The sequence below is a fragment of the Sminthopsis crassicaudata genome, chromosome 3 (genome assembly GCF_048593235.1).
Source record: "Sminthopsis crassicaudata isolate SCR6 chromosome 3, ASM4859323v1, whole genome shotgun sequence".
NCBI lineage: Eukaryota > Metazoa > Chordata > Mammalia > Dasyuromorphia > Dasyuridae > Sminthopsis > Sminthopsis crassicaudata.
In genome coordinates this window covers 555,294,662-555,321,368 of record NC_133619.1, presented here as the reverse complement: position 1 = coordinate 555,321,368, position 26,707 = coordinate 555,294,662, and the positions used below count along the sequence as shown (strand labels likewise).

General features: G+C 34.4%; 1 protein-coding gene across 18 annotated transcripts in view; it reads left to right on the top strand.

Annotated features, from left to right (window-relative positions):
- DLG2 (discs large MAGUK scaffold protein 2) overlaps positions 1-26,707 on the top strand; it is a 2,604,243-nt gene that overhangs the window by 793,401 nt on the left and 1,784,135 nt on the right. For 4 of the 18 annotated variants that reach the window (XM_074304607.1, XM_074304606.1, XM_074304604.1 and 1 more), the window contains exon 1: positions 10,245-11,610. The exons of the other annotated variants lie outside the window; for them this stretch is intronic. In XM_074304607.1, the coding sequence (XP_074160708.1) occupies positions 11,569-11,610 (42 nt within the window). In that variant the 5' untranslated portion in view covers positions 10,245-11,568. Of the gene's footprint in view, positions 1-10,244; positions 11,611-26,707 lie in introns of those variants that run through there. 18 annotated transcript variants of the gene reach the window in all.

Sequence of the window (26,707 nt, the reverse complement as noted above, 5' to 3'; positions counted from 1 at the left end):
GTTTTTGGGCAACAAACACCATATCACCTGTTCCTCAGCCACTTGTGAAATCATACTGTCTCTCAGGTAGATGACCTTCTTCCAGGTGTAGGATTAGGCTATTAAGGAGAACTCTGGCAAGAATTGTATAGCTTAATGAAATATGGGCTATGCTGTGTAGATGGACAGATCGCAATTGAAAATTATGACAAAAGGTGATTCACCGGAGAAGAAAATGGCAAACCAATCTAGTGTCTTTGCCAAGAAAATCCCAGGGAAAATATCAAAATAATAAAAGATACAATCCTAGAAGATGAGCCCCTCAGCTTAGATGGTATGCAATACACTACTGGAGAAAGACTGAAGGACTACAACAAGTAGCTCCAATACTGATGCATATGTCACATTCAATATAGGAAATCAGAAGATAATTGCAATAAAAGGCAGGTTTGGCTTTAGAGTATAAAATTAAGCCAGAGACAAATAGATTTTTTGTCAAAATAACTTACAGGTCATAGCAAACACTTTTTAACAATCCAAAATGCAACTCTATACATGGACCTTACCAGATGGTCAACATTAAAATCATATTGATCATATACTTTTAGACAAAAATGAAGAAGCTCTATATAATCAGTTAAAACAAAACCTAAAGTTGACTGTGGCTCAGACTATAAATTTATTACAAAATTCAGAATCGAATTGAAGAAAGAAAGGAAAATCATCAGACCATTTCAGTATGACCTAAATAACATCCTTTATGAATATGAAGCAGAAGTGAAGTATAGATTTATGAATTCAATTTCGTATATTGTATAATGTCTGAAGAATTATGAACGGAGGTTTGCAATATTGTATTGGAGGTAGCAACAAAAGGAATTCCAAAGAAAAATAACTAGAAAGCAAAATTTCTGTCTAATGAGGCTATATAAATAGCTTAGGAAAGAAGGAAAGTAAAAGGGGAAAAGAAATATATATCAAAATGAATATAAAATCCCAGAGAATATCAAGGAAAGATAAGATTTTCTTAAATGAGTAATAAGTAGGAAAAACCCTAACAGAATGGGAATGACAAGATATCTCTTCAAGAAAGATAGATATCAGGGAAATGTTTTGTGCAAAAATGGATATAACAAAAGACAAAAATGGTAGCAACTTTATAGAAGTAGAAAGGATCAAGAAGAGGTAGTAAGAATACACAGGAGGACTATTTTAGAAAGATTGTAATATCACTGATAACTATGTTGGAATGGTTACTGATCTAGAGCTAGACATCCTAAGCAATGAAGTAAAGTAGACCTTAGGAAACTTTAATAGCAAAAAAGTTAGTGGAAGTGATGAAATTCCAGCTACGGTATTTAAAATCCTAAAATCTGATGCTATTAAAACATGATGTAAAGTGAAATGAGCAGGACCAGGAGAACGAAGTATATAACAACAGCAATATTGTATGAAGATCACCTGTGAATAACAACTATTCTAACAAATACAAAACAATTCTGAAAGACTTACAATGAAAGAGAAAAAAAAAGTGGTAGAGGCTGAATGCAACTTGAAGAATACTTTTTCATTACTTTGTTTTTCTTTTTTTTTTATCCTTTTTTTTTGTTTTCTTCATAGCATAACTTATATGGAAATGTGTTTTGCAAAACTATACATTTTTAATCTATATTAAATTGCTTGCCTTCTCAATGGTGGGGATGGGAGAAAATTTGAAATTCAAAAATTTAAAAAAGTGGACTGTTAAAATTGTTTTTACATGTAATCGAGAAAAATAAAATATTAAACTAAAAAGAGAGTTAAATTAAAAAAAGAAAAACTGAGTGCTACAGAATTGATACTTTTTAATTGTGGTGCTGGAGAAGACTTTTGAAAGTTCTTTTTATGACAAAAAGATCAAATTAGTCAATTCTTAATGAAATTAATTCTGATTAATTTTTTGTAAGATTACATATTGAAACTAATGTTAAAATACTTTGGCCACATAATGAAAAGGCAAGACTCACTGAAAACAAATGTGGGGAAAGATAAGGGAAAAGAAAAAAAAATGCAATAGTAGAGGATGAGATGGATGATATCATGGAAGCAAGGAATATGAACTTGGACAGATTTTGGGAGACAGTGGAAGATATAGTGTGTGCTATATAGTCCACAGGATTACAAAGAGTTGGACATGGATTGAATGACTGAACAACAAAATCTTTTGAGAATGTTGGCTTGCTGTTCATTGTTAGTTTTTCACTTTTGCTTCCAGAGTTTGCTTTTACCTAGCAATAAAATATAAACTCCTTATTCTGATTTTCAAGGCCTTCCTTGCACTGGCTCTAAAATATCTGTTTAGCCTTATCTTTGGCTCCAACAAAAATTAAATCTTTGCATCTTTCTGTCTCTTTGTCGCTGTCTCTATTTCTGTATGTCTCTGTGTGTATGTGTTTGTGTGTGTGTGTGTATATATATATATATGCATATATATGCATATATATATGCATATGGATATATACATACATATGGAATTTTCTCCCTTCTGAGCTTCTTTTTTCTTTTGGGTAAAAGATCAGAGCTAATGCTTCTCTTTGGAATGCACTTCTTTCATCATCTTATCTTCTGGCACTCACCTTGTAAGCTCTTCCATAAAGCCTTTCCTCATCCCTCTAGCCAGAAGCAACCTCTTTTTTTTTTGGTCTTTCCATAGAATTTTGTGAAGAGAGGAAGTAAGGGTTGGAACAATCACTGAATTTGAAAGACAAAAAGGAAGGATATGTCCAATTTTTTGCTACTTCTCATGAAACTTCAATTCTCATGGAATCTTCCACTATATACATTTTTAACTTTATATAGTTTATTATCAGAAATTAAGCCATTAGGAAATTAATTTTTAGTCAACACAATTTAAACAATATAAAGCAGGGAGGGAATGTTGTTTCTAATGATGAAAGGAAATGACATAGTTAAGAATTCATGGATCCTTGAAGTATTTCCATATACTTTTACATTATGATATGGAGTTTACCAGATTAAATGTTCTTGAATGCAGTGTCCATATTTTATTCATTTTTTCATCACTCTTCACTTCTGTTACAAGTCCTGTTCATAATACATATTCTGTAAATATTTATAGAATTCATTGTAGTAATGAATAGATGGATAGGTGGACATTATCTTACCAACTAACTTCCATTTTCAACTGTTTATACCCTGCTGTTAATCACTCAAGGAAAAAATATTTACTGAAGGTACAATATGTATCCAAGAAAATGGGAAGATGTGGGATGTAAAGAATTATAAAACATAAAGTATAGAAGAGAAGTATGAGGATAATGAATCTCTCTCCTTTATTTTTTATACAGAAATCTTGAATTCAAATTTTGCCTCTGGTGCATATTATTTGTATAGCAGTCCTTACTCTCTCTAGGCCTCCATTTTCTCATCTGAAAATGGGACCTTGAACAAGTTTACCTCTGAGGTTATTTCTAGCTACACCTCTGTAATACTATGATCATAAATGAGGAAATCAAAGCAATTCAATCATACTAATCATCAGCTAGCTTTTTTATTTGTAGTGCGTTGGTGTACGCTATCAGGTTTCCTGGCACCCAATAGAGTGCTCTTTGCAATGCTTGTCCTTGAAGAACTTAAATTTGGGTTGGTCAAGTAAAAATTATGCACATGACACAATTAGAGAAAAGAGTGCATAATCAAGGGCTGATTTTTGCTAATGATTATAAATGCTAATTTTGTTACAGTCTATAAATGTTAAAGGAATTCAAACAAGGTAGGCAACAGTGTAGACTGAAGTTGTCAGGACAGAGATAACTGAACAGGTAGAATTTCAGCTGGAATTTGCACGAAGATAAAGACTTCAAAAGGCTCACCAACTCCAGATTCTTCTTTGCATATAGAGGCAGTGTGATATGGCAAAATAAGCATTAAACACAGAAACAAAAGATGCAGGTTTGGGTCTCTGTTCTTCCTTTGTAAACTTAAAAGCTCACTTCTCTATTTTTATATGTGGAGTGAAAGAATTGTATAAAGTTCCCTCCTAACTCTCCTTACCTTGACACTTCCCCATTTCTGGAAGTATTTCTTTGTCCAAAATGGAGTTATTTGAGAGAAGGAGGAGAGATCCCATTGTGCAGAAAATGATCTGTTTGTGTTAATGGAAACTGAGGCTTCTCAAAAGTAAAGGTCTTAAAAAGTGAAATTGTTCCCCATTCTGGAGATATGAGGATGGATTTAGTGTAATGTACTGTCACATGATCTCAAATTTGGAAGAGACTTTAGAAAACAATTAGTCAATTATGTACTTGAAACAGGATCCCCATTATGGCATTTGGAAACTACTCATTTTTGTCTGAAGACCTCTGGTGAGAAACACCTTCCACCTCAGTCAGTCCCTTTCATTTGGGATAGCCCTAGTTATTCTTCAAACCAAGCTGAAAAGTTGCATCTTGGAATCTTCAATTTATTATTCTCCTTCTGCCCCCTGGAAACATGAAAAATAGGTTTAATTCCTTTTTAACATTCCAATCTTTCAAATATTTTGTAACAGTTACCATATCTCTCCTAAAATTTCTTTCAAATAGGTTAAAAACCCCTAGTTTTTCAATGAATATCTTATTCTGAGTTTTTTCTCAAAAGTATAATGTGCCCCAAGTTCCCTTTCCTCAGAATTATAATTCCCAAGAATGCAGAGTGGACCTAGAAAGGTAAAGTTAATAGAGAAGTGAAAGCCTTGATAAGATAGTCACTACAATTTGCTGAGAGATGAGGACTATTGTGAACATGGTGGATAATTTAAAGTATTTGTTGAAGCTCAGTGTATATTTCTTCACATTTTAAGATGAAGATCTTCAGTGCCTATGGAAGGCTTTCTTAAACATTTTAATCTATCTACCTATTTAGTGGTATGTGATATTTTAATACAGTGGTTTGCTCAGTACATTCATAAATGAAGAAAATGTGAAATTTCAGCTATAGGATCAAGAAAACAAATATTTTTCCCATTCAGATTCACAGAATCCTTTGGGTATTCATGGACTCTAGATTAAGAACCCCTGTTATAGGGTAGCTGTAGAACCTATTATACTATCATACTGCTTTCTAGGCTTTATGAGCAGTTGCTTTATAAAGTTCTGATTAACAGTCAAAAACCAAATCAATGTAAAAAAAAAAAAAAAAAAAAAAAAAAAAAAAACAAGGATAGGTAGAAAAAATTCCAGTTCTCTTAACCCACTTCAAGGAAAGTTGACAGTACAGATCTTATTCTCCTTTGTGCCTGATAAGAAAGTCATTAGTTTACACATATGGAATGTTACAAATTTGAAGCCAACTATCAATTATGAACTTCCTTGAAGTATATATATATATACATGTGATATTTCATAGGATGTCCTGACTTTAAAGATATTGAATCTAAGAGAGATAAATGTTGTCTTATTCTTGGAATGAAGAACTCAACTTTACAAATACAATATAGCAGAGGAATGAGTAGATAACAATTCACCCAGAGATGATCTGAGTTTTTTAATGAAAGCTCAATATGGGTCAAAATATGTTATGATAGGGAGAAAAAAGCACTAATATCATATTTAGCTGCACTGAAGGGTTTAGAACCCCAGATTAGATTGGAGAAAATACTTATTTTTTTTTCTGATCCAATTATATCTTAAGAATTTTATTTAAACCTACATACTACTTTAGAAAGGACATTGACAAGTAGAAAAAGGCTAGAGGAAGATAATCAACATGTTGAAGGCCTTGGAATCATACCATATCAGAGTTAATTAAAAGAATGGGAGTGGGTAGAAAAGAGAAGGTTCTGAGAGGACCATAAAAGTTATTTTCAAATATGTGATGGTTGAGCTATCATGTGGAGGATGGGTTAGACTTATTCTCTTAGAAAACAAATTGAGGAGCATTGGTAATGGAATGCACTATCTGCCTCTGGAGATAGTATCCCTGTTTCCTACTGAAGGAATTCCAATTTAGTTTCAATTTGAAGCAAACAGTTTCTAAGACACCATCCAAATTTAAGATTCCATGATTCTGATGTTGTAGTTTCCTAGAGTATTTAAAAGTAAGGTTGTACAAAACCAACCTATAGCTAGTGATTGATTCAGGATACTTTGAATGCTATACATCATGTTGTCTGCTACTTATCAAACATATGTTACCTCATTGGTTCAGAAGATCTTCTGTATCAGAAATATTTTACATATTATTCAGATAAGCTGTGGTGAAACAGAGCCTTTCACTGGATATTGAGTACAGCATGGTTTTCTTAGTACTTAATTTCTATAGGATAATGAATGAAAAACTCAGAGACAGAGTTTCTAGATAATTAATAATCAATTTATTCATTAGACTAGCCAGCAATTGATAAATTGAGAGTAAGTGCTTTCTCTCAAAGATCTGAAAGCCTTACATGTTTGTTTGTTTGTTTGTTTTTTTGGAAAGCAAATGTGTCTCAAAAGTGAAAAACAATCTTGATTGGTGGACATTTAATGGAGAGGCAAGCTCCTCTTTCTGAGAATATGGCTTGATCATGAAGCTCAACTGTCTCCCACAGTTTGGATAGGGGAATCCATTCATCCATTTAGACTACTTTGGCTGATTTTCTTCTTGAGCTGGGTCACCTTAAACTCAATTAGAGATGTACAAAGACAGGGCTCTTTATCTTTGGGTAAGAACTTGGCTATTGAATTCCATTTACACTTTAAATAAAAGTAAGATCTCCTAGTTAGCTGAAGTCCCACCCAAGATTGAAGAGCATGTATTTTGAGGGTTAGGAGATTTTTTAAAAAGAGGGGTTAGACCTCAAGTGAGGAAATAAAGGAGAAAAAAAAGTCTGGATACTAAGTTAATAGTTATTTATTAATATAATAGTAAAGAAATTTTTCTCAGTAGCTATAAAATATGAGGGAAATCATTAGCCATTTACTGGAATGAAAGAGATGAATGTGGAATACCTAGCACTTAGTGTAGTATTTTGATTAATAATCATAATACATTTCAATCATAGGTATAGACTAGGAATGGATCTCAGAGATCATCTAGTCTGACCCTTCCTTTTATAAATGAGGAAATTGAGGTACCAGACCATAAAGATAACAAGTGATAGAACCAGAATTCAAATTTGTCTTTCTTTACAAACCCTCTCCACTGTATATGATAATTCCAAAGGTTAGTACATGTATCTCACAAAAAGTATTACGTTTTATCCTAAATAGATTGCATTTTAAGCTCTCTGAGGACAGGGACAGTGTCTTATCTATCTTTGAATTTCCTTTCACACTTAATATCTTATTCCTTTATATTTAATATTGAACCATTTCTTTAATTTCACTAATATGGGTATTGCCACTGACATAGATCAGAATACCTTTATGTCTTACTTAATGGTTTTTATTAAGGTCTTTGGTTCAAATGTTTTCTCTTAGTGGCCAATGAGCTTATCTAAGCTTATCTAAGCTGGTCCTTGGAGGCCAAGAATGCATTTTTTTTTACCTCCTTTAATTAACTCCTTTGCACCTAGAAAGAACCTTCTAGATCTCAGAGTTTTAGACTTACTTTCCCATAAGGAAGAACTAGGAAAAATGGATGAAATGTTTAAGGAGATTAATTGATGTTTGATGTCAAGAAAACTTCCAAATAATAAACCCAGTCTAAAAACAGATGGTATCATTCCTGCATTAGGATAAAATTAAGGAACATGGAGTCAACTCCACAGCAAGTTGCATACACATACATGGAAATCTCTCTTTACCTCTATTTAGAATCTCTAGCTTCCTTCAAGACTTATCTTAAATATCACCTTCCAAAGAAGGCCTGTCTTCCCCTTGGCCTTTAAGACTCTTTATACATAATTTTGTGTTTACTATGTATGTACCTTATATGCATCATTGTATAAATCTACTGTCTCCCCTATTAAAGGCCTTGAAAGTAAGGCCATAATTTTTTTTTCTTGATATGCCTAGTACTTAGCTCAGTGCCTAGAACCCAGTAAATGCTTACCATATCCTCCTTTAGTGATTGGTGAAGCTTTAGAATAGGAATGTAATTGAGACTTCTGAATTAAAAAAAATGATTATTAGACAAAGGAATGAGTGAAGAAATGAGTGAATGAATGAATAATTAGTAGAGCTTGAAAATGAAACTATTGAGTAGCCATTTATTAATGATTTATTTAAATTTAAAGGAAACAATATGAACCAGTTTGATAGTTTATGGCTTTATTTCATTCTCCAATTTTTGGACTCTCTAGATCTAAAATTTAAAAACAAAACAAAACAAAAATGTGTCGGTCTAATGTACCTTACTTTCAACTCTGTTTACCTGATTTTGATATTTGGACACTTTTGGACAATTTGGATGGATTTTATCCATTAATATAGAAAGTAACTGTAGATTTTTGTTGTTATTTTATTTTTATAAGAGGCTGACTTCTTTTTGCCATACAATAAATGGAAAAAAGCAACTACTTTCAGAATTACTTCTTAGAAAGTGTGTGTGGGGGGAGGACAGAGGATAAAGTAACACTTCATTTTTGTTTTTTGCCCGTTGTGATTGGTTCATTTGTTAAAAAAAAAAAAAAAAAAAAAAAACAACTATATATGTATATATACTTATACGTGTCAGATATATATGTCATATATACATATATATGTATGTATGTATGTTTCAGAGAGTTAGCCTTTTAAAAGGATTATTTCATCCTCAAATACTGGCCCCAAGCCATAATAAATTCTAAAAGCATGATAGGTTCTAGAGGACTATGGATCATTCATTTCTTTATTCTAAGATTTAATTTTGTTTTAGGATTTTAGGTTCTTAGATTTATACCTTGGAAGGGAATTTTGAAACTTTTAAGTCTGATCTGTTCATTTTCCAGTTGAATATACAGGTCATAAGCAGTTAAGTGACTAGCTCAAGATCACACAAACAGGAAGTAAACTACACATGATTTGAACTCACATTCTCTTCTCCAGATCCAATGCTCTTTACCACTGAAACATGATGGCTACAATGGGGTCCATGTGTTTGTTTTCACAGGGTTTTAAAAAATAAATGTACCAAAAAAACCCTCCCAAAATATATTGAAGGAGCTACATCTCTTCAAGTTCAAATTCTAATTTTCCACATGAAACTATGTATTTTTTCATGCCTCCCTCTTCTAAGGTTTCTATGCTGTAATTAAGATTTCTTAAAGTTTTAATCCTTCTCTCTCTCTCTCTCTCTCTCTCTCTCTCTCTCTGTCTCACCTCTCTCTCTCTCTCTCTCTCTCTCTCTCTCTCTCTCTCTCTCTCTCTCTCTCTCTCTCTCTCTCTCTCTCTCTCTCTCTCTCTCTCTCTCTCTCTCTCTCTCTCTCTCTCTCTCTCTCTCTCTCTCTCTCTCTCTCTCGTTGTCAAATTACCCAAAGTCTTTTTTTTTTTTAAAGCTGGTGGTGGTACATGCAATTGCTTATTGATTATTTTGTCGATCTGATGACTAAAGTACCTAGTACCAATCGGTCATGAACTGTGAAATATGTACTTTTAAAAAACCCTTAGAACTCAATGAGAAAAAAAAAAAAAGATTTAGTAATTGATTTAACCCCCTCTTCAACCCCTTCCTCCCCACCCCACCCCCCACCCCCGGCCGTGTTTTCCCTTATTTGGACTCATGCCTTAAAAATAACTACAAAAGAACCAGAGCTCTTCCAGTCTCAGCAAAGAAAGCATTTATTAGCCGGATGGCTTTGCCCTGTGTTTAGCAGCTAATAAAAGTTGTAGAGCATCCGAGTTGGGGCATACATATCTCTGTATCTCTTGTACCGGAAGTCATTGGATATACTGGAAATGCCTACAAGTTCCATTTGTGTACATTTATGGGACCCTCGGAACAGGGAGTCAAATTCAGTAGCTTCCACATTACTGAGAAGTCCCCGCTGAGAACCAGATTCCATTTCAAAAAAATCCATTCCCCCCAATAAGACACAAACAATGACAAGCCTAAAATAGCTTTTTAGTCAGAATTGACGACACTTTCTGATTGCTTGTCATCAGGAGAGAAACTGAAAACCCAGCTTTCTTCTTCCCTAATTTTTCTTCCTTTTAAATACCTCACTTCCCACTTGCATTGCCTCACCTCATTGCCCACGGGAAATGCCCAGGGCTTCAGCACCCCTGCAGTGCTCAGGGGGGTTTATGTAAAACATATTAAAAGAATAATCCGAAAAGTCATTGCAGGTCCCCCCCCCCCCCTCCAGAGTTATGCTTCTCCTCCACGTTGCTGTTATGCTGATGGGGAATGTCGTGGCTAAGACAGAACCACTTTTTTTCCCCTCCCACAATTTTTGCTGCAGTGAGAAACTGCTCTTTTCTCGTTCTATTTTAGCAGGATAGCTTCAGAATTGTAGCTGAACATTAGGGCTTCCCAGGGCTGAAGACAGGACTTTAAAAGCACACACTGGACTTGATCCTTTCAGCTCAGTAAAAATCGAGTTAATTTGCAGCATCCGGTGCCTGACAGGAATGACAACAGACAGTGGGATCTGACGGTGGTTTTGAATTAAGGGTGTCTTTCCCCCCTTCCTCACGATTTCATAAGAGCAGAGGCTTTCTGTCTGTCTTCCTGAGCCAGCTGATCATTTGAAATTCAGGAGCAGTAGCCACCGAAATCCGAGGTTATGTTATCCCCTGGAATCCTGTCTCTGCTTCAATCCTTTGCTCTGATATCGATTGTGTTTTTACCAATAAAGCCCAGGTTTGAAAAATTGTGCATAGCATTTGATTTGGGAGTCTAGGCACTCCAGGCGTCCCCTAGCAGCTGCAATGATTTGTACCCGATGACACAGAAGGCAGAGTCGGTGGTACTTCTCGGCCATTTAAGCTCAGTGGACCCAACTGGCATTTAAGAGAGACCCCCTGGCTAAGACAGAGACGCTTCTCAATACCCCCTAACCCCACAGTTTCACTCTACACTGAGAGGTAGAAGGAGGTGAATTTGCAAGGGTTTGTAGTACTAAGGGTTTGCCAAAAAGGGATTCTGCATCAGGATAGGTGGGGATGGATTGCAGAGCCTACAGTATCCCTCAGAATAGAAAAGGACTCCCTATTCGGTTCCCACCTGCCTGATGCATTCCCCTTATAAAGTACCTAATAGGAAAACATCAGCCCTCCCCTGAAATATAAAGTAACCTATTGGTTCAGTTTTAATTCCTCACCTTCCCCCCACCCCGGCAGAGTTTTCCCCTCCCTTCTTTTCTTTTCTTTCTTTCTTCTTCTTTTTATTTTTTTTTTCCCTCTCGCCCTCAGTGATTTAAAATGCTAGAAGGGAAAGCAACTGAGGTCTTAACTTTCAGCTGCTGAATTCTGGGCTAATTGAAATTACTGGGCATAATGCTATATATAGGCAATGAAGAGATTTTTAGCTTTCACTCAGTGCCTTCAAGACATGTCTTTTTGTAGTCAGAAAAGCCCGAGATCAATGCATTTTCAAACTGACAGAGGGAACCGGCGCTTCTTTGGTAGCACATGCTCAGGATCGGGTCTGTGGTTTGTGCTGAGCTGAGGAGCTGAATGCCAGTCCATATGCTCCTTGTTTACTGCAATGTTTTTTGCATGTTACTGTGCACTCCGGACTAACGTCAAGGTAAGAGGATCCGAGACATCAATGGGGGCAAGATGTATATGTTTAAAGCCAGCTGCAGAAAATGTCTACCTTGTGTGGCTGGCTCTCCAGGACTTGAGGATTGCTAGCTGCTCAGGCATATTATTACAGGTGGTTGGAGGGGCTTTGTTTTACTGGGACTGTGGAGCTGAGCTGGAGAGTCATGTTTGCACTGTGCTGGGTAGTGACCTTCATGTTTAACTCTTTGTAATTCTGGTTCATCAGACGGCCGGCTGGGGGGTGGGGGTGGGGGGAAGTAGGGGGAAAAAGGAATAAATGGAAATTAGCCAGGTAGGCCAGAATCAAGAAAGCAGGGATGGAATAGAGGAACCGAATGCGATTTAGAATTAAGAATTCAAATACTTCTTCCGGGAAAGTGACGGCAGATGCATGTTTTCTTGCTGCTTTATTGTCTGCAAGCCAGGGGGTTGGAAGAACTGGTGGCTGGAATGATATCACGATGCCATTTAGAGCATAACTTGTCATCAAATGCACACAAACAACTGAGGAACACTGTTAATTGACATTATCTGTCTCCCTGCTCCTCAGCTCTCTGGTGATCCAGTGTCAGCCGGCAGCATCGGCGTTGTGGTCTCTCCTCTGCTCGTGTGTGGCACCCTCCCCACCCCGAACCCCTTTAGCGTTCACTTGTTTGGGTTAATAAGCCTCAGAAGTTCAGTCTAAGTTGCTAGATTTATTCCCTTGTCAGCAGCTAGGACAATATTAGTTGAAAGGATCACTGGCATTGTATTCATTCAGCTTTGAGGCAGACATACAGGCCAGCTGTGGGATTCCAGTGATATAATTTAAGTGAATTACAATACTCTGTCAACATATTGAGGATGTGCGGCTGTTATTCTTGCATAGGGCACAAATGGAAAGTATGTACCTCTGAGAAAATTTTGTTAAAGCCCCCAAACTTAAAATAGAGGATTTAAAAAATTGAATTGATAGATTTTTTAAAAAAAATGTATGTTTTTTTTCAATGGAGTGTTTTAAGATGTCTCGGCACTAAAGTTTCATCTTCTGTGCTTGGGGATTTTAATAGCAGAACTCAATACTACCATAGATGATTTTATAAGAGATGTTTTCTTATTGGACTTAAAGTAGGGGGAATCTCTTTTATGGGAATATGCTTTTTGGTGACTGGTAACTCCTTAGCACAACTCCCTGTTCGTTTTGTTAAGTGATTGAGGTTTTACTTCTGATCACTTTAAAATTAACTTTCTTAACCCATTCACTTCCACACCTGTGAGAGATGGTAGAATACATATTTTGAAATATGCAGCCCCAGTCAGACTTGATTTCTGATTCTTACCCAAATGTAGATAATAGAGGAAAATGGTTTGTGAGGGACAGTAATTGTAGGTGCTTAAGTACACTGTCTTTAAATGGGATCATCTAAGGACTTTCTTCATCAAACTGCAATCTCACCTCCTGTCTTCCCCTGTGCCTCTGGGCAATCACCAACCTGACTAGTATTCTGAGTGTGGAGATTGTACAATCATGCTGTTCAATAAAAGAAAAAAAAAAGAGAGAGAGATAAAATAAATAGACAGCTCTTTGACTTCCTGTTTTATGAGATACTCTTTAAAAATATTTATTAAGAGTAAGAATAGCATTTTATGGATTTAGCTTTTCAAGAAGTCTACCCTGAAACTCACAGACACAAGAAGATATAATTTCTTGCTCACACAAATTTTGACCACATCTGGATAATTGAGGGTGAAAAGAGGGAAGCAGTCAGTATAAGACTGTGAGGTATTCCCACCTCTGATTCATTAATCACTTGATACTCAAACATGGAAATTGCCATATGTTGTGTTGTTGTCATTGTACTGAGTGCATGAACTTCAGCCAAATTTATCTTTGTCTTTCTGAGAGTTAACCCTTGCTCTTTCTTTTATAAATAAATATTTTCCTTCTGATTTTTCCCCTCTTGAGGACAGAAAAAATTGTGGCAGAGTTTATCATCCACTCATGCTTTAGTACTCCCATCAAAGTGACATCTTGAAATCTTGTCTGTAAATTTGGTTGTATTTTAGTTCTGTATAGAATTGTTTACTTTTATGGTATCATTTTTGAAATCTCTTTTTTATATGTTAAGTGTTCTTGGGGCAAACTTGAATGATGATAAATTGACCCTTAGCTTTCCAGGCTGACCAGAACACAAGCAGCAGGAATAGTTCTTTGTTTTCTAGATAGAATAAGCCACTAATGTCCCAGTTCCTAATTTATGGGAATCTATGGATTGGCACAGCCCAAAGAATTTTGGAACTGATACATGAAAAAGACTCAAGATGTTGGGTCTGGACCAGTGACAACTATAGGTATGATGTCTCTTAGCCTAATAAGTTCAAAGTAAGTCTCAGCAGACATTATTACAGGTCTGGCAGAGTTTGAGCATGTGAGTCTATGTGAAAAAAATATATATATAAATAAGTGAGAAGCAAATTTAGTTCTTTAAATGTTGATTGAGGAATAATGACCATAAAAATCTGATTGCCTTTATGAGTTGTGTTTATGTTAGTATTGTTTCCTTAATTTGATTATATTCACTAGGAAAGAAACGATGAAAGAAAAGCTATAGTCAAAGTTATCCATCTCTAACTTCTGTTATCTCATTGGTTGCAAATTATTGTTCACATTTATTATGATCAATATTAATATCAATCATCATCAAAATAATAAATATCAGTGATGATGATGATAATGATGCTCCAGGTATAACTGCCACTTGCAGTTTTTCAAAGTCTTTTTTCATATATCATCTTCTGTTTTAAACTTTAAAAAGTTAAGGAGTATGGAATTTAAATAACATTAACACACAAAGTAATCAATATGAAGATAGGATGGATACTTGTGTATTCTCCAATCTATTTATATCTGAAAAACACAGATCATTCATCCATCTAATCATCCAATATACATTTATTTAATCTCTACTGTATATAAGGCACTGGCTAGATCCTATTGCAGTTAGAAATATGAAAAGACAGAATTCCTACCCTCAAGTATGATTGAAAGCCTAGTGGAGGATAGATAACTATAACAGAAGCTATAATGTTAAGATGCAATTAAAAAGTACTAAGTGATGTGAAAATTCAGAGGTAGAAGACATGCCTTCTGTCTTGATAGTGGAGATAAAAGTGCTTTTTGTTGTTGTTGAAATAATTAATTTTAGATAAGCCCCTGTCCATAAAGAATGAACAAATGAATGAATGAAAAACTATGTATTAAGTGCTTACTCTGTGCTAAGTACTATGCTAAGTGTTGGGAATATAAATAGAAAAGAAAAAAAAAAGCAGTCTGTTTTCAGTTTGACTCCAACATATCTTTCCAGTCTTATTGGATGTCACTATTCCTTCATCATTAAGCAGTCCAGCCAGAATGACCTTTTTCCTTACTTATGATTCTCCATCTCCTGTCTCTTCTGCCTAAAGAATATTCTCTCCTTACCTCTACCTCATAGTGTACCTTTTCCCCTTAAGTGTAGCTTAGGCACTGTCTTTTGCATGAAATATTTTCTTTTCATCCTTTTATGCTGATACATTTTAGAGATTCAAATAAGACCTGAGGAATGAGAACCTAACTAAATATTTTAAACTGCCTGGTTTGTGCGGTGTCTCTAATTTTTATTTAGCAATTTAGGTATGTGTATATTTATTAATTTTCTACATAGGCTATACATACCTTAGAATATAATCACAAATGTTTAAGAACATAAGCTCATTGTAAATAGGATGGTTCCATTCTTTGTACTTGTAACCCCAATATCCAGCATAGTGCCTGTCAAAAAGTGATTGCTTAATAAAAAATATTTTTTGGTTGATTGAAGGAACTTATATTCTAATGGAGGAGAAACTCATATAGTAAAGTCTGAGTGATCCTTAAGGTATAGTTACAAGGCAAATAGTAAAGTCTACTGGCCTAGAGACTTGTAGTAACATTGAAATGGTAGAGACAACTATATTGATAAGAATTTTATTTTTCTTTTGGACTTATTTCATTGGCTTAGGAAACTCTCATTGTGGACATGTTTTTCCCAATGCATACTGGTTAATCATCTGTAATTTAGAGTTCTTGTACCTTAACCTTGTACTCTGAAGTTCTCACATTTGTAGCATTTGCCTAGAATCAAGATTTGAATTCAGGTTTTCCTGATCCTGTCAACTATCCTACTGTCTTGCTAGATCACATTAGATTGTTGCCATTATATCTCCATAGTTCTTTTTTTCCTAAGCTTTGTAATATAATTTTATATCTTTATAGCAATATCTTTTACCTGTATATCAATATACAATATCAATATAGTTTTATATCTCAGATATCAAAGTATATCATATACTTTTATATCTTTTATATTACCACAAAAAACTGTTTTATGTTGGGAAAGGAAAATGTTATTCCCATTTTTCTGATGAAAGAACCCAGGCAAAAAGAGGTCAAGTGATCAGTGTAAGATTATTTAGCTAGCTAGTGATGTACAAAGGACTAGAAGTGGTCTCTTGATACCTACATCATGTTCTTTCCACTGGCTAGCCAAGTGAATTTTAAAAAGCAGAGCAACGAAAACTTTGAAGTTGTTTATGAGATGGGATGGTATACTGGAAAGGATATTGGACTTATGTACTAAAATAATAACAATAACAATAACAATATTGTTGTTAACACATGTATTACTTTAATTTTTGCATAGCACTTTTCTCATCTGTTACTCAGTGTAAGTAACCTTGTGAGATAGGTGCTTTTATTATGCTCATTTTAGAGCAGAGTCAATTAAGATCAAGAGATGTTGGGTGAAATACTTATAGTCATACAGTTAGTTTAAAAAAAAATGGAAGAGCTATGTTTACCACTTCTTTCCTGGATAACAGAGGGCAAGACATTCTATCTCTTAGGCGGAAGTGTTTTTATATTTAAAATAAAGAGGTTGTACCATATTTCCCATTATTACCTCCAAGGTCCCTTTCAACTCCAAATTCTATGTCCAGATCCTTCATTTGATTCTGAAGACAACTTAAAATGATGATGTAATGTTTGACTTAGAAACTTAACAGAAGGTCATAAGTTTTGACTCTGTTCTCATTCAGTAGGCAGCATAAGAGTTAAATTCTGTAGGAATTTTCAGAGAATAAAAGTAACTCAAAAAAGCTTACATTTTTAAAGAGGATCATATTTTGGAAGATTTGTATTAATTGACCCAGCCTGAAATAAGATCCAGACAACCATATTCACAACTACATAAACATAACTGACAGACCCAAAGAACAGATAATGAAATTAATCTTTATTTTTGTTAGAGAGATAGGGGATTTTGAGGATAGAGTAGTGTTTCCACCATCAGACATGGTCCCTATGTCTGTCAGCTTTGCTAAGTTGTTTTTCCTTATTACAGCAGGGAGATATGTTTACTAAGGGATGGGGATGTAGCATATCAGTTGATAATTATAGTGTAGAAACAAAAGGAATCCATACATTTTTTTAGAAAAATAAACATGTTAATAAACATTACTGAAGCCAAATTTCTTCTCTTTCTAGATAAGAAGAGGTTCTTCTCTTAATCTCCCATATTGACTGACTATTTATATTGAACTTAAATCATTTGAGTAGAGAATTCTCTGCATAGCATGAGACCACCCCGAACACAATTGCCTTGTGCTGTTTCAGATCACTGTTAGAGTATTTCAGTAATAACTATGCCTAATGTAATCCCTCTCCCACCTTAGAGCCATGTCCCTTTTTGAAGCTACAGAGCTACACCATGAAGCTAGGCTTTAAATGAACTAATTAATCAACACATTTCTATTGAGGCTGTATTATGTTATATGTTACCTGTACTTGGTATGGTAGAATAGAGATAAGGTATACCTGTGATTGTATTGCTATAGGGAATCCCAAATGAGGAAACACTTTCCAAAAATGCAGGCAAGTACCTTTTCTGTATCTTATTTCATGAGAAAGCTGCTTAGGATTTGGAGAGGACATATCAGTGGCAGATTCTGAATCAAGATCTTTCTTAATATCATTACCTATCATAAAACATTATTTCCACTGTAGAATACATTTATAAATGATATTTATTTCTTTAACATCTGCATAGGAAAATCCTTACCATCATTGATATTACTGAATATACTTAATATTTTTTAATTTTCCTTTGCCTAAAATGTTGTACTTCAACCATAATCCACATATTATCTATCTTTCAAAGTCTTTTTCCACTGAATTCATTACAGAAGAACTGGTTAAGTATTTACTATCTGTCAGGTATTGTGGGAGGCACTGCAGATAGAGATAAGAAAAAAAAAATCCTTGGACCTCACTACATTCTATCAGTAGGAAACAAGATGAATAGTACAAATGTTGATATATAGATAAAGATGCAAGAATAACAATGGTTAAAGAAGTAGAGATAGATATAGACACAGATATTTAGAGAAATAAACGTAAATATGTACAAAACGAATGCAAAATAATTTCTACCAGTTACTATCAGGTGAGAGAAGCTCAGGATTGGTGTAATATGGGAGATGACACTTGAGATTTTTTTTAATGTTTTTATTTAATAGTTTTTTTTTTACAATGACATATCATGGTTTTCAATATTTATCTCTGTAAGACTTTGAACTCCAACTTTTTCTTCCTCCTTCTTGCTTCCCTTCTCTCTAAGACAATACTTTGATACAGGCTATACATGTACAATCATGTTAAACCTATTTCCTCATTAATCATTTTGAAAGAAGACTCAGAGCAAAAGGGAAAAAAACAAGAGAAAGAAAAACAAAACAAAACCAATCAACAAACAAAAAAGGGTGAGAATAATATGCTACCATTTACATTTGGTTTCCATATTTCTTTCTTTGAATGTGGATAGCATTTTCCATCATGAGGCTTTTGGTATTGTCTTGGATTGTTGTATTGCTCAAAAGAATTAAGTCCATCATAGTTGATCATTGCACAATGTTGCTGTTACTATGTACACTTTTCTCCTGGTTCTGCTCACTTCATGCATCAGTTCATGTAAGTCTTTTCAGGTTTTCTTGATATGTGCCTATTGAGCAGTCTCAAAAGGTTAAGAAACTAAGAGGGAGAGATAAGGAGAGAATACATATGGAATATCTAGTTGAAAGTGCTCAATGGGTAATTCTAAGCCAGAGACTAGGGCTAAAGTTATAGATAAGGGAATCATTGCACAGAAATGTAGTTGAATCATTCCCTGTGGAAATCTCCCTAGTCCACTCCAGGGTCCAGGAATTTGCCTTTTATTTGGTAGTTACATATACTAATTTGAGAGTGTTTTTTTTTAATCACATTTTTCAGAGTCATAACTAACAATTATACCTGTGAATAAAGTGTAACTGGAGACTAGGAATACAGAATATCTTCTCAATTTATGAGCAGGTTGGGGAGATAGCAGAAAGGGATTGTAGAGGCTGCTTCCTTGGAATCACACAGACAGTTAAGGACAGGGACAAATTAAAAACTTTACCTGGAGAGTATTATTCTTGCAGACTATTTGCACCAGTCAGTTGTTTCTGTTTTCAGTAGATTATAAATGAGAGACCCCTGCATAGCATAGTGGATAAAGCACTGACCCTGAAATCAGGAAAAACTTGAACTCAAATATGGCTTCAGATATATTTACTAGCTGTGTAACTTTGGGCAAGTCACTTAAACTTCTTTTTCTTAAAAACAAACAAACAAAAAGACTGAAAGTGCCAGCAGTTCCCTACAAATTTTGGTATCCTATAGCTAAGTTTTGTACTAGATTCCTGATTAATTATTATTATTTTAGCTTTTTAGTATTATGTGATTTGTTTCCCCAAATAAACTATACATTTCATTTCAGCAGATGCTATATTTTATGCTTCTTTGCACCCCTTGCCCTATCATATATAGAATAGGTGTCTAATACATTATTAATAATATCATAAGAATCTTGGCTTATCACTTCTCATTACAGAATACTACATACCATTTTATCTTATATGATATCTCATATACTGAAGCATTGAGTAAAACAATTATTAATTATTATAGGGATGATTTGAATCTGTGAATAAATATCTATAAATAGCATTTCCTGCGATAAACATATGTCCTTGATTCTGGAAGCCACTCAATATAATAAATTACATTTTGTTTCCACTTTTCTTATACATTTATCATGCCTGATTTTTTATATTAAAGTTATGTATATGTCATATCCCTCCATTAGACAATAGGCACCATAGAGGTAGGGTTTATTTTCCCCTGGGACAAGAACAATATTTCACATGTAATCAGTATTTGAAAACATTTTTTGGTAAAATAAGCTGAACCATGGAACTATAACATAGCACATAGTACTTGAAAGTGAATTTGCAGATAATTTGAACCATTTTACTTTAGAAGTGAGGAAACTGATACCTAAAGAATCTCAATAACATGTCCAAGTTACTAAAATGAAACAAGGACAGAACCAGAGTTAATAGTGTTTAGATATTTGATTTTGTTTGAGATTTTAAGGAACAGAGATAATGATTCATTCTCAGCTGGTTCAAGTGTAGGGTATATTCCTTTCTCTTTTTCTTTTCTTTGTCTTTTTTTTTGGGGGGGAGGGCGGGAAATTTGCCTTGGGACTTGCCCCAGGTTCATACAAATTGTAAGTGTTAACTGGCTGAGACCAGATTTGAACTCAGGTTCTCCTGATTCCAGGGAGTGGAATGTAGGAGCCTAGCTGCCCCATTGAGTAGTGATAATATAAAAATTGATTTAGATGTTATTCCTTATGGAAGAATGGTAGAATAGAAAATGTGTGTTCTTCCTCACTACCATATGTTTTGACCCTAGCTCTCTGTCTTAGGAAAATGAAGCTAAACATGTGACTACTCTCAGGACATCAATTTTATCTAAACTATGAGTTAGTCTACAGGTGTTAGGGATCATGCAGTTTTATGTTGTCACTAATCATCAATCAACAACCATCTTTTAAATGACTATGGTGATCCAGACCCCAGCTAAGTGATGGGAATAGAAAAAGAGTCAAAAGATAGTCCCTGAGCTCAAAGAGCTTGCAATCTAATGATAAAAAGAATTAGATTCTCTAACCAGTTTACCAATATTAATTTAAGTGGACCCTAAATATGTTTAAATACAATGGTCCTGAGTAGGTGAAATAAGAATAAATGCTGAATTTGATAACATTCAATTTATGTCTATAGCAAAAATTTCCTCCTCTTATGAGTGAGATTTCCCCAATTCATCCTATAATAACCATTTGGGTTAAACATTTTTAGTTGATAGTAACCCAGATGTTTGTATACTTTATATGGGAACTAGCAAAAACATAATGTATGCTCATTAATAATAACTAAGAATGACCCTGGGTAAGTCACTTAACCCCGATTACCTCAGGGAAAAATCTTAATAACTAAAATTTAGATAGTATTTTGAGGTTTACAAATATATTACATGTCCTATCTCATATGATCCTTAAAATACGATATTTGTATTATTAGCATCATAATTTTATAGAGGTAGAAAACTGAAATTTAGTGGTCAAGAAAATTGGAAAGTATCATACACTAGTAAATTTTCGAGGTAGAATTCATCCTCATGTCTTCTTGACCCCAAACATAGTTAGTTCTCTATTATGCTATGTAGCTTCTTATAATGAGATAAAAAGGCAAGTTTTAAAAATAGTCATTCATTCTTTCCTTCATTCATTTACCAAATATTAATAACCTCAATGCATAATACTTTCAGTTTGTGCACAGACTTCAGATTCTTCTTTCCATATTCCCCTGCAAGAATAAAAGTATAGGAAGGCCACTATCAGTATCCTTCTGAGTGTAGGCTGACAATAGTAGCTGAGATAAAGGTATATGTGTGAAGACTTAGATTTCTCAAGTAATTGAAAGGCACATACGGCCGCAAATCAAATCAAATCATGCTAAGAACATGTGTCCAGTTTTCATAGTACATAAGGTCTTTCAAACAACCTTCCCCAGGCGCCTCTGCACCATGGGATTCATGAGGGCCCAGACTGTCATCCTGATTTAGGTCAACTTCTTACTGCTGTTATAGGTGAGCTGTGCCTGAGTAGAGATTGTAAAGCTATAAAGGTAATCAGTCAAGAGCATTAACTGAATGTCTCCTCTAAGGGAGCAAAACAAAGCAAAGTACTATTTGTCACTATGTTAGATACTGTGACGTAACCAAAAATAAGCAGGAGGACCACTTCTGTTTTCAAGGAACATACTACTATGTGGAAATTGCTGACATTATAAGGTATTTTGTACTGGCAAAGCACTATGCATTTATAGTCTTTTGAAGCTCCCATTCATCCTGTAAGATAAGTGGGGTCAAGTATTATGCCCATTTTATAGACGAGGACATTGAGGCTAAGAGAAGAAGTTAAGTGATATCCAAACTTATGTAACTGATAAATAGAGGCATTGTACTTTGAATTTAAACCTGTCTTTAAGGACTCTTACTTTATTGCAGTAAGCTGACATACATGTAGCATCAAAAAAGCAACCAAGAAAATAGATAGATAAATAAATGGATAGATAGATAAATTAATAGATAGATAGAAAGATGGAAGGAAGGAAAGAAGGAAGAAAATAAATAAAGGGAGGAAGGAATGAAGAAAGAAGGAAAAGAAAGGAAGAAGGAAAACAAGAAGAAAAGAAAGAAGCAAAGGAAGAAAGAAAAAAGAAAAAAGAAGAAGAAAAAAAAGAAAGAAAAAAAAGAAAAATAGGAGAGAACATAGATGCAAGATCATGCTAGACTAAGTTAACTTTCTTTTTAGATAAAATTATTAAAGTAGGGTCAGAATTGTTGTAGATGTAATTTTATGAGAGAGAAAAAGATATCTATCTATCTATCTCTATATATAGAAAGAGAAAGACATATATACACACATATGAATACATGCACACACATACATACACACACACACATATATATAAAGTTGAGATGAAGATGATAAATTAAAATTTAATAGAAATAAATCTAATGTATTACACTGAATTAAAAATAATTAAATTTAGATTGAGGAAAGTGTAGGTAGAAATGTTTCCTAAAGAAAATCTATGTAACAAAAGAAAAGCTATGCTTATTTAATATATTTCAAGTTCAATATGAATCAACAGATATGGCAGATCACAAGATTTTCCCAATGATATTAGATTCCTTTCTATTTCTTGCACCCAATGCCCTAGACACATAATTTTGAAAGGACCCTTATAAGCTGGAGATCAAGAAGAGGAAGCAGGCTAAATGGTAAAGATAGGTCAAATAAAAATCATCTTAAAGAACCGGGAAGTTTCAGAGTCGAGAAGAGATTGCTTAGAGCTCTTTGAAGGGCTAGCATGTGAAAAAAAAGTTTAGATTTATTAAACTTGGGGGCAAAACAACAATTTCAAACAATGAATGGAAGTTGTAGAGAAGCATATTTTGGTTCAATTTGGGAAATAAATAAAAACTTTCTAATAATCAGAACTATCTAAAAATGAACTGAGCTGCCTGGGGAATAAGAAAATTCTCTTCCTCCCCATATTCCAAAATTGTGGCATACAATACAGAACCTAATTATTTAAGATAATATCTGAGCACAGGTGGGTACAGCAGGAGCATCATGGCACATACACTATGTATGTCTGTCAATGTGACCAAAAACCATATTAGGGTTGTCCAGTCAACAAGCATACACTAAGTCCCTACTTAATAGTGCCAAACACTGTATTGTGATATGGATAGAAGGAAATGCCAAAACAATCCCTGCTCTCAAAAAGTTCACAGTCTAATTGAGGACACATCACACAACCAACTATGTCCAAACAAAATAGAGACAGGATAATGGTCTCAGAGTGAATGGGCCAGCATTAAGGGAAACTAGAAAAGCTTTGTTTTATCTTTATAAGAGATGAGATTTTACCTGAGACTTGAAAGAAGCTTGGGGTAAAAAGGTGATTTTACAAAGGGCATTAAGAAATACTGATCATGCAAGTAGGAAGATAACCCAGGTGTCTTTTCATAGAAGTCAAGGAAGGAGGAGTCCAGAAGAAATAAGTTAGTCACATTGGTAAATTAGTAGAGTTTAAAACAGTAGTAGGGTCAAAAGCTAGATTACCAAGGATTGAGCAAATATGAGAAGTGAATAAATGGAGATAATGCTACTACTAGGAATGTTTAATTGCAACTAAGAGGAAAGTAGAATGAAAATGAAGACAGGGTATGTTTTTCATTTTTTGCATTTTTTTATCTGTAGTACCTGGGACAGTTACCTATATGTCAGATTTTTTTAACAATGGTGTTGAATGTATGAATGAATGAACATCCATTGGATTAATGGAAATATATGACAAACTCCGTGTCCTAGTCTAGGAATAGAAGAATATGCATTTTCAGGAGGTCAGATAGATATTCTTAGCATTTTGACTTCTTTTGGTGTTGCTGAACATAGTGCTTCACTCATTAAAAAAAAAAAAAACCCAAAAAATTTTTAATAAATGTTTTTGGAATGTAGTAGAATGGAATGGAGGAGCGTCATACACTTCTTTCTAAGTTTGATTCTAAGTATATTACACAGGCAAAAAGTGCTATTGAAATTTTGATGTACAATTTGGTCCATTTGTAGATATAGTTCAATTCCACCCAAATATGGATACATTTAAAAGTCATTCAAAGCCATCTGAAAGTTCAGCATACTTTTAAAGAGGTTATTAGCAATGCAAATAGAAAGTCACCTACCCTAGTGGTAAGTACAACAAACACAATAATGAACTTCATTAGAAGTTACTTGTTAGGCATTCTACCTTACAACATTTGGTTTTGCTGAGTTAGAAATACAGAGACAGAAAAATCAAAGGAGTTTCCACTTGAGCAGGGAGTTAGTCTCTCATCCTTAAAGTATGAGCTAGGCAGGTTTCAGTATTTGGGACAAAATACCCATAAACATGTTCTCTGACTTTATAAGTTACTCTGTTTGCTTCACAAGAGCAAATAAAACATAATATTAAGAAAATTAAGAAACATAGACATAACTAAGTTTTTCCCCTGAGGCAAGGTGTTTGAGGGAAATAGAACAAATCACACTCTCAAAATATATCTGAGTGGCACTTCCAGTTGATCAATGATGGACAGAAATAACTATACCCAGAGAAGGAACACTGGGAAGCGAATGTAAATTGTTAGCACTACTGTCTATCTACCCAGGTTACTTATACTTTCGGAAGCTAATAATTAATGTGCAACAAGAAAATGGTATTTACACACATATATTGTATCTAGGTTATATTGTAACACATGTAAAATGTATGGGATTACCTGCCATCGAGGGGAGGGAGTGGAGGGAGGGAGGGGATAATTTGGAAAAATGAATAAAAAAAATGCTTAAAAAGGCACATTAAAAATAACTGCATGATTCTTAATGTGGTTGGTAATACACAGCTTTGGAATTTGAAAAAAAAATATAATTTTAGGATAAATATAATTGGGATTAATTTTTCCTTAAAAAATATATATATATATATATATATATATATATATATATATATATCTGAGTGGGCTACTTCAGTAGGGCTATTGGGTCAGCTTGGAAATGATCTGGAATAAGGCTACTAGAAGAAAGAATGCTTTATGCTAGTTTCTACTTTTAGTTGATTATTCTTATTAAGAAGGAACTAAATATATTTGTTTCCGTAGTGGTAAAAAACACTACATATTGCCAGTGCCTTCTAAATGTCATCATTCTTAGACAAAGACATGGTTGTAGTTATGATTCTGTTCAAAGATCAAATGATAAGAGTGTTTGGTCAGGTTAAGCAAAAAACCCAAACAAACAAAAAACCACCTGCTCAGAGGAAGTAATGTTAAGCTTCATTTTGCCAGAAGGATGCACAAGATGATAATTTGGAGGGCAAAACATGGCACAGGTAAATTTCCCCCAGGTGGAAATAAGCAGAAAGATTACTTTGACTTGAAAAGAATGCTTATACCATGGCAGTCTTATTCATAGGTTTCCTAAAAGGGACTGATGATTCTTTTCATATTCTTTGTCAGTTCTTATAAGCCCCAATCCCCACGTTCATTAGGAAAGGTAAATAAGGAAAATTATTTTATGAAAAGTAAATAAAGTATTGTGAGAATGAGAGACATTGTTCTTCTCAGGCCATTGCTTTTCAGCAGAGGATAGAAAGCTTCCATGTGTGACACTGGAATGGTTTTGAAAATGAGGCACAATTTTTAAAAATTGATGATGCTTAGATTTCTAAAGGAGTGTTGAGGCTATGCTTGGCAGTATAGCAAGGCAAAAACAAAAAAGGAAATGGAATTTAGGTAAATAGGCTTCCAGTCATCTCCATTCTACCTTTCCCATCTACCACCTCAGGGTCAATTCTGACTCCTGTGGAATCATAAGGGGTGGATTCTATAGAATGCTGATCTTCTGAAAGCATAAATAACCAAGACACTTCTAGAATCCTATGCAGGGAGGAAGGACAGTGCTAATTCAGTAGAATATGTTAACACATGAAATAATTATATTTTCACATCATCAACCAAGGAAACCAGAAGATGGGAAAATTTAAATCCTTTTAAACATAAATGGAGGTTTCAGATCATCTGCTATAAGATGTTTGAGACTTTTCTCAGCAGAGAAGCAGCTTAACTTAGAGTACAAAAATGCTAAATTTCATCTTGGTGCCTGATGACAACTCCATCACTCCATCACTATATGGCTTTGTGAAGTGGATCAACCTCTCTGAGTCTCAGTTTCCTTATCTGTAAAAGGGAGCTGGAATGTACTACATAACTCCAAAATTATCAGGAGAAAAACATTTTGTTCTATATAGATGTCACTAAGATAGTTATATTTATGATAATATTATATGTTGTAAAAATTTCATATTAAATGCCATGAATTTCCCTATGTGTGCTTATCACGTGTCACAGTGTGTGGGTATTGAAATAATGAATAAATAGGTCACATATGCTTAATGTAGATCATAGAATATTGATGATAGAATGGATTTCAGAGTATAGTGCAGCCTTCCTAACAGATGGGGAAACTAAGGCCCAAATACATAAA